The 8,889-nt window shown below is 60.1% G+C and overlaps 1 protein-coding gene across 1 annotated transcript; it reads right to left on the reverse strand.

Moving 5' to 3' along the window:
* Positions 1–901: 901 nt before the first annotated feature.
* Positions 902–8,328, reverse strand: LOC126028748 (NACHT, LRR and PYD domains-containing protein 5-like). Its single transcript, XM_049787673.1, has 10 exons — positions 7,070–8,328; positions 6,155–6,853; positions 5,348–5,518; positions 4,254–4,421; positions 3,425–3,595; positions 2,630–2,806; positions 2,354–2,524; positions 1,972–2,145; positions 1,276–1,446; positions 902–1,034 (listed from the first exon to the last, which is right to left on the reverse strand). Exons 1-10 carry the CDS (start codon positions 8,326–8,328, stop codon positions 902–904), a joined length of 3,294 nt encoding a protein of 1,097 aa, XP_049643630.1.
* Positions 8,329–8,889: the final 561 nt, after the last annotated feature.

Here is an 8,889-nt window from a genome sequence, read left to right on the forward strand (position 1 = left end):
AGCTGAAAGGCCCAGTTAGCATCATCTAGGAGTGGCCAGAGAGAGGGAGGGAAAGGTGCTGGCCTTGTATGTGGTCAGCTGGGCCCAGTCCCCATGCCCGAGTGCTGCCACTGGGTGTGACCCAAACACGAGAAGAAAAAGCTGGGCTAGAGTGGGTTAAATGTTCAGTATCCCTGGGGCCAGAGAGAGAGCATGGAGGTAAGGCGTAGGCCTTTCATGCAAAAGGACAGTGGTTCGGCATCCCATATGGTCCCTGTGCCTGCCAGGGGCTATTTCTGAGCATAGAGCCTGGAGTAGCCCCTGAGTGCTGCCAGGTGTGACACAAAACAAACAAAAAACGTTCAGTATCCCTTAGGTTCCCCTAAGTCTGTGGCCCCAAAGCTAAACAGGACAGAGTCAACCAGCTGTGTCCTAGAAAAGCTGGTGTGACCACATGTAGCCCGTGGCAGCTGGGGTGGGATGTGGGTTTGATGGACACATGTCCTGAGTAATGCCTTAAGAGTTATCTCTGATGTGGGCACAACACTGGGCAGAGACCAGACTGGGGACTCCAGGATTGGGGGGCCACTGGATGCTGGGCGGGGGGAGTGAAGGGAGATCAGAAATACCACAACTGAGTTATACACGGGGCCTGTCAACTGCAACATTGTGCACTGTACCAAACCCTCATCCATGGTCCACACCACCTAACTTCTGTCACCAAGGCTCCCCAGACAGTGTCCAGCACAGGGCTCAGCCTTCTGAACACTGTCTCTTCAGAGTGTGTCTGGGCTCTCCCACACGCTGGCCCGAGAGAAGAAGAGCTGCGTGTGTTCTGCATGCTCAGTGTTTATTGGGGTCTGTGTGCCAGGGGAAGGAGGCATGAGCCCGGTCCAGTGAGCAGAGGGGCTCAGGGCGGTGCTCAGTGCTGCCACCACAGCCGGTCTTCCTCGAATTCCTCCTCCCAGCCACTGTCCACGGACACCGATGGCTTCAACTGCTGCAGCTCTGCCAGCAACTGCTGCACTGAAGTCGGAAGCTGCCCCAGCCCCATCCTGTGGGGCAGTGAGGCCACCCAGGGTTCCAGGAGCTGCCCTCCTGCAGCCCCCCTGGGTTCAGAACATTCACCCCACAGCCCCTTCTGGGTCCAGAACATTCTCCCCACAGCCCCTTCTGGGTCCAAGAACATTCTCTTCCTGCATCCTAGGTCCAGAAAGTGCCCGTGGCCCCCTGTGGTTCCAGAACATTCCCCATAGCCCCTCCCCTATGGGTTCCAGACACTCCTTTGGGACTCACCAGAGGCTGCGCAGGGCACAGTGTGGGTTTGCGATGGCCCCACACAGCAGCATTGTGGCCGGGAAGTCAAAGCTGTTCCCGGTCAGGTTGAGGCTGAGCAGGCTGCGGTTGTGCGGGAGGGCAGTGGACAGTGCATGGGCGCTGGCCCCAGTCAGGCCACACACTTCCAGCCTGCGAGTGCCAGGACAGCTGCTGTGAGCTGGGTCGCAGCCTTTTCCTGAGCGCTGAGGGTGCCTGGGTGCAGCCTCGTGGCATCCTGTCCTGGAGCCCACTCTCCCTCCCTTTTCTTTATTTACTATTATCATTTATTTTTATTTTGGTTTTGGGGTCACACCCGGCAGCACTCAAGAGTCACTTCTGGTTCTGTGCCCAGGAATCACTCCTGGCAGGCTTGGGGACCCTATAGGATGCTGGAGACCAAGCCCGGGTTAGCTACATGCAAGGCAAGTGGCCTACCTGCTGTTCTATCACTCCAGCCCTCTTCCTCGTTATGCCTCCAGAGGAGCAACGTGAAGTCTTCCCTCCCCCCTCCCTGGCACCATGCCCTACTCATCTTGGCTCTGGGTGCAGTGTCTTACCCAGGTGCCCCCCCCCAGACCGCAGGAAATCTGCTTTCCCAGCAGCGTTTTTTCCAAGCTCTCTGTGCCAAAGAGCAGAAGCATGGCGCCCAGAATGCTGAGCTGCGCCTGAGCCTACCTGAGCCGCGTGAGCGAGGTGGTGCTTTGCTGCAGCCCCTCACACAGTACTGCCAGCCCCTCATCACCCAGAGTGTTGTGTGACAGATCGAGGCTGCTCAGGCTGCTGCTGCTGCTGCCGATCACCGCTGACAGGTTCCCGCAGCAGGCGGCTGTGAGCTGGCACTGGACCAGCCTGCAGGGACGGGAGTTCCACTTGGGAAGAGGTTCCCTGCCTGCAGCTGCCGCCTACTCCAGCCCTCCTGGCTTGAGCGGGGGGCCTCAGTGCCGCAGAGAGGAGCCCCACAGCCAGAATCCCATCAGGAGCACTCGGAGCCCGCGTTGCTCGGATCCGCCTGGGTTCCCTTTGTGCACACAGCTGCTGGGTGCCCAGCGACACTCACTCTAGCTCCTGCAGGTGGCACATGGGGTTCTCCAGGGCCTGGCACAGGAGGTAGACACTGCCATCACCCAGAGGGTTGGCACTCAGGCTTAGGTGCGTCAGGGACGAGCAGAACCTGAGCACGCAGGTCAGGAAGCCACAGGCTGCCTCGTCTAGGTCACACCAGTTCAGGCTGCGGGCAGGTGGGGAAGTGGTGGTCAAGGGCCTCGGCTGGGGCACAGGTGCAGGATCCGGGCCGCCCCCGCCCCCGAGTGGGCACCCAGCTCTGGGCACTCACAGCAGCCTCCGGAGACTGCTTTCGGGTGACACTGGGCTGAGGGTATGGTACAGAAGCCTCATACCCCGGACACCCAGGCAGTTGTGGGACAGGTCCAGGTGAGTCAGACTGTGGGTGCCTGTGAGGACCATGGCCAGGTACTGGCAGGCGACCGGCTCCAGATTGCAGTTTCGCAAGCTGCGAGAAGAGAGATCTGGGGGTCATGAGGAGGGTCTCCCTGTGCGGAAGGTAGACAGTCACAGGTCCCGCACAAGTGCGCTGAGATGCAAAGAACGGTCAGCGCGCATCTGCGCCTGTGTCTGAGCTGATATAGATCCATGCGCATCTTTGAGTGTCTCTGTATCTTTGCCTATGTCTCTATGTGTGGACGCCTCCGTGCATGTATTTGTGCATGTCTATGCAGGCAGGCACATGGAAGTGGGAGGACACTCCACAGCACATAAGGTATAGGGGACAGGAGCCCCAGGGTGGACACGAGTAGGATGTTCCTTGAAAGTGGTCCCGAGGCAACACCCCGAGCTCATGCGTGACCGGACAGAGGCCCAGAACTCTCAGTGGTGGCTGGAAGCGCTGGGTTCTCCACTCAGTGTTACATGCATGTAGCAGCCTGGGGGCTTTTGTGGACACCTGGATGTTCTCAGTCACCCCCTTGTTGCAAGTATGGGCACGGCACTTGGACATTGGTGTCTCATATATGGCACATCTACACCCGCTGCCCTGCTTTCACTCCCCATGCTGCCCTCAACCCTGCATCTTGGCACATGAACCTCGTTCCTAGGGGACCCCGACACTCACATGAGTCTCTGCAGCACACAGGTCGGTGCCAGTAGGCCGTCACACAGTGCCTCGATTGCAGTGCCTGACACCTTGTTCCTGGACAGGCTGAGGCTTTGCAAGTAGTTGGCTGAGGTCAGGACTCGGGAGATGGTGAAGAACTCAAAGTCGGTTAACCCGCAGCTATCCAGCCTGCAGAGAGAGGCGCCCCAGAGCATGCCCTACCTCTACAAAGGCCCCAACACCAACACCCCCTGCCCTGAGGGTCCCTCAGCCCGTCTCTTTCCTGAGTTTCAGTATTAATGCTGGAACCCATGAGCCTGTGGGGTGCAGTCACCTCGCAACCTGGACCCCCTTGGGCCGTCTACACTGGTGAGAATGCCCAAATTATTTCAAAGCCCTCTTGCCTTTTTGGGGGGGCACACTCAGCAGCACTCAGAGGTTACTCCTGCAGGCTTGGGGAGGCTCTCGGGGGTGCCGGGGACTGAACCCAGGTCAGTTACATTCGAGGCAAATGCCCTCCCTGCTGTAGCCCCTCTTTGGCATCTTGTTTGAGGTCAACCCACAGGGTTCAGGGGCTGGGATGTGAACAATGCTCAGGTGCAATGGGTTTAGGTGCTCTGTGTGCTGGAATCCCCGGGCTACCCCCCACAATGCTCAGGGCCATATAGGGCAAGGGATGGCACCAAGATCTGGCATGTGCCAGAGAAACACCCTCCCCACCATTCCTTCTCCCTGTCGTGTCTCCCATACCCCCTCCAACCTCACACTGTATTTTTGTAACTTGGGGGGAATATTCTAAAACCAGAACTGTCACCACCACGAGCTAGTGTGGAGAGTTGGGGTTCACCGGATTGAGCTGAGCTTGCAGGAGGGATGCTGCAGAACTGCGCAGGCAATGGTCACATCTTCGGGCTGCAGGGCCAGGCTGTCTAGGCCCAGAAGACGAAGTCGGGGGCTGGTGATCAGGACCCGCCAGAGGTGGGTCAGGCTGGGGCCCAGGTGCACCTCTGTGAAGCTGTAGGGAAGGGCTAGGTTAGATAGGGAGTGGTGGGCTACACAGGGAGGGGTGGTGTGGGTGCAAGGACCACTTCAGCCTCAGCTTGTCCCTCATCCCCTTATGGTCATTTGTTGAATTAGGCCACATACATGGGTGCACTTTATGCTCCCAGTACAGGGAACAGCAGGAGAACAAGGGAAGAATGTTCCAGCGAGGGAGAAAGAATGTTTGAGCAGGAGAACAATGGCAGAATGTCCCAGTAGGAGAACAAGGGGAGAATGTTCTAGTTGGACAAGAGCATGTTCTGCAGGAGAATAGGGGCAGAATGTGCCAGCAGGAGAACACGGACAGAATTTCTAGCAGAACAGGTTAGAATGTTCTAGCAGGAGAGCTGTCCAACAGCAGAGCCAGAGTGCCGTGTCTGAGATGCAGTGTGGGGGTGGGGGGGAAGATAAGTCAGTGGGCAGATCATGTGGTTTGGTGCTACCATCCCAGGTTTCATCCCTAGCACCACATGGCTACCCCAAGTCTGTGGTCCACAAAACAAACAAGAATAAAGGGGGCTGGGAGGAAGGGAAGGAGGGGAGAGAGGGAGAGAGAGAGAGAGAGAGAGAGAGAGAGAGAGAGAGAGAGAGAGAGAGAGAGAGAGAGAGAGAGAACAGTGGGGAAGGGCTCCCATCCCACCCCACTTCAAGCCCTGAGCGATCCCTGAGTATGTTACCCTCCTTGTGTCCTCCAGACCCAGGACTGTCCTGGAGATTTAAGTGGCTGTTCTGATGCTGCCCATACCCTGGGACCCTGTCTCAGGCCTCAAGTGAGTTACCCCAACCTCACCTATCTCCCAGGTGCCCCAACTCTTACTTATTAAACCTTCAAAAGCCAGAGCACAAAATCCCGCCTTGGCTGCTCCCTGTCCTCCCCAGGGGCACCAGGGTGCTGCTCACATCAGCTGCCGGATGCCGCAGGTGGGTTTCTGGAGCTCCTCACACAGTCTCTTCAGGGCCCACTCGCTCAGGATGATGCCAGCTAGGTCTAGCCGTCGCAGGCTGGCATGAGCACTGAGCACGGAGCACAACTGTTGCCAACTCTCCTTCAACAGGCTCTGACACCGTAGCCTAGGAGAGAGTGACTCAGTACCAGACCAAGTCTGCCTGTGCTCTGCCCCCAATCTCCATGGTAGGGGACAGGGCCTTCCCACCCTGTGCTCCCTCAGTGCTTCCTGGACTCCAAGTGGACTTGAGTGGCACCTGGAGTGGCCACTGCTGCCCTGAACTGTGCCCTGGCTCTCCTGCACAGAGCATCAGGGTCTGGGGAGGGGACCTGCCTTACAGCAGCAGCTGAAACCACCAATGGACCCAGCACCTACAGGGGGAGCGCTACTCCAGAACTTGGAGAAGCCTCTGAACACTGCCTGGAGTGACCCCAAGCTTCCCCAAACGAAAAGGGCCAGAGCAAAGCACAGTAGGGAGGATGCATGCTTCGAGGGTTCTTCTCTAACACCCCATATGATTCTGTGAGCCTGGCAGGAGTGATTTCTGAGCGAAGAGACAGAAGTGTGGCCCCCGAACTAAAAATTAAATTCACGTGGGGCCCAAGATAGGACACTGGGGAAGGGGCTAAGCCTCTCGTGACTCACCTGTACCACAGGGACCCCAATCCCTGCTTGGTGTGACTTTGGAGTTACAGCACAGTCATCGCAAAAACAGAAAAGGGGTCAAGGAAGCCACCCGAGCTTAGCGGTGGGGCCTCACCTGGGGGGCACCGCAGGCTGTGCCTCAGGGCATGGGTTCTGCAGAAAGAGCCCTTGGATCTGCAGCCGGAGCGAGCGCAGTTGGCCGCAGGCAGGCAGGCAGAAGGCACTGACCACCAGATCCATGTGGCGGCCCAGGAACAGGCTGACATCCCGCAGCCCTGCGCACACCTCGCCCACCACTGCCGCGTCCTGCGTCTCAAACAGGCAGTAGAAGGTGTGGAGCAGGTCCTGGTGGGCCGGGGCTCTGCCCAGCCAGGACAGCCGGCGCAGCAGGGCCTGCCGGGTTTCAGGGGGCACCGTGCACCCCAGCAGGTTCCGCAGACTCCCTGCCACCTGCGGGCTCAGGAGGCCGCACAGGAACCGGTCGAGACGCAGCAGGTGGAGCCCGCCGGGCATGCCAGGCAACAGGCTGCCCGACTCGGGAAAAGCGGGCCGGGCCACGCGCTCCGGCAGCGCGTAGGAAAGGGCGGCAAAGAAGTCCTGCAGGCTGGGGTGCAGAAAGGTGTAGTGGTTGGCCCAGTACTGGTGCGGGATCAGGAAGTGGGTGCGGGCCAGCGTGGGCAGCTGCGGCACCCAGAGCTCATGGTCGTACAGGTCCTCCCCTGAGAAGGTGGTCTTCCCGCGCCGCACGCCCTCGAGGGCCAGCCGGCACAGGGAGCGCACCATGGCCCTCGTCTCTGGGCTCAGCGTGCCTGGACTCGCCTCCGCCTCCGCCTCCGCCTCCGCCGCCTCCTCCTCCATCTCCTCCTCTTCTTCCTCCTCCTCCTCCTCCTCCTCCACCTCCTCCATCTCCTCCTCCTCCTTCTTCTCCTCCTCCTCCTTCTCCACCTCCTCTTCCACCTCCTCCTCTTCCACCTCCTCCATCTCCTCCATCTCCTCCATCTCCTCCTCCTCCTCCTCCTCCTCCTCCTGCTGCTGCTGCTGCGGTGGCTGTGGCTGCGGTGGCTGTGGCTGCGGTGACTGCGGCTGCGGTGGCTGTGGCTGCGGTGACTGCGGCTGCGGTGACTGCGGCTGCGGTGACTGCGGCTGCTGTGGCTGCTGCGGCTGCGGTGGCTGTGGCTGCGGTGACTGTGGTGGCTGCGGTGACTGCGGTGGCTGCGGTGACTGCGGTGGCTGTGGCTGCTGTGGCTGCGGTGACTGCGGTGGCTGCGGCGACTGCGGTGGCTGCGGTGGCTGTGGCTGCGGTGGCTGCGGCGACTGCTGTGGCTGCGGCGGCTGCGACTGCTGCATGAGCTGCCGGGACACCCAGGTGGCAAACAGCCCCGTGACGGTGCTGCTGAAGGCAGCCGGCCCGACCTGGAGAGCCGCCTGCAGGAGGTAGTTGAGGGCCGGCACCCGGCAGAGCTCCAGCAGTGGCTGGCAGTTGGCGGCCCACTGCAGAGCCTGCGCCCGCTCGCTCTCAGAGCAACTGTGCTTCAGGAGCACGGTCAGCCTCTGTTCCACGGACAGGCTCCCCAGCCACAGGTAGCGGGGCGCCACCAGCAGGGCCCGGAGCAGGCCCAAGGCCTCATCTGACGCGGTGATGAGCAGCGAGGCCTCGGGCAGCAGAACCTTTCGCAGCAAACTGTGCACCAGCACCTTCACGGGCTGCTGGGCCGTCCAGGCGTCGTCGCACAAGGGCCCCGTCTCGTCCTCTGGGGTCCAGCCCAGGTCATCAAAGCCATCCAGCACCAAGAGCAGCTGGTGTGGCTGGGCTGCGAGGTCCTGCGCAGCGGCAGGGGCAGATGGCCAGACCCGGGACACCAGCTCTAGGAAGCTGCTCTCGGAGAGGCCCCGCAGGTCGCGAGCCGGCAGGAGGAAGACATAGGAGAACAGGCCCTGGAGCGCCTCGCCCTGCACCCAGCCCAGCAGTAGTCGGCGGGCCAGTGCCCAGCGCCCTGTGCCCGAGTCACCATGCAGCACCACCGTGCGCGGCCGGAAGCCGCACTCATCAGGCCAGAAGGCCCCGAACAGGGCCTGAAGTTCAGGGCTGTCCGATGGCAGGTCCTGGAAGTAGCCGGCTGCCTCTGGCTCAGGTCTGCTGGCAAAGCTCTTCATCAGGTGGAGCTTGTAGTCCCACTGCCACTGCTGGCTGCCTGCAGCATTAAGGTGCGAGGGGGTCAGGGGGCAGTCGTGAGGCTCAGGGGGCACTGCTGGACTTCTGTTGGCATTTGGTCCTCGGCTTGGGGCCATACACTTCCTCTCAGCTCTGTACTTGGGGCTCGCTCCTGCCTCTGTGTTCAGGGCTCAATCTTAACTGTGCTCGGGGCTCCCTTCTGGCGCTGTGCTCAGGGCTTAGTCATGAATGAGAGTTCAGAGCATTCAGGGGTCCTTACCTTGCCTGTCTCTCTCCATTGCTCCAGTACTAGCTGGTGTTGAAGCTTCCAGAGCTGCAGAGAGAGGAGGATGGATACTGCACTGATCATCCTCCCACCCTGGCACCAACCTGAAGTTTTGTAGGAGTTTGATTTGGGGGCCACACCGGCGATGCTCAGAGTAGAGTCCTGGCTCTGCACTCAGGGATTACTCCTGGCAGTGCCCAGAGGACCATGTGTGGTATTAGGGATCACGCCCAGATTGAGAGCATGCCAGGTTAGTGCTTTAAGCCTTGAACTAGCTCCTTGGCCCAGAGAGAGGATACTGAGCATGATCAGGGCATCTCTCTTTTGTCCTGTTGAGTGACTCACAGGGTGAGACTGTGTTGTGCTTATTAAGAATCTCTGCAGGGGGGCTGGAGAGATAACATGGAGGTAA

This window comes from Suncus etruscus, chromosome 14, assembly GCF_024139225.1.
Source record: "Suncus etruscus isolate mSunEtr1 chromosome 14, mSunEtr1.pri.cur, whole genome shotgun sequence".
NCBI lineage: Eukaryota > Metazoa > Chordata > Mammalia > Eulipotyphla > Soricidae > Suncus > Suncus etruscus.

Bases quoted from the DNA above. Each gene is read 5' to 3' on its own strand.
- LOC126028748 (XM_049787673.1), bottom strand. From the start codon at position 8,328: ATGGCCCCAAGCCGAGGACCAAATGCCAACAGAAGTCCAGCAGTGCCC. The intron at 5,519-6,154 runs GTGAGGCCCCAC...ACTCTCTCCTAG, and splicing joins CAGCCTGCGGTGCCCCCCAG to GCTACGGTGTCAGAGCCTGT. The intron at 4,422-5,347 runs GTGAGCAGCACC...CCTTCCCTACAG, and splicing joins TGCGGCATCCGGCAGCTGAT to CTTCACAGAGGTGCACCTGG.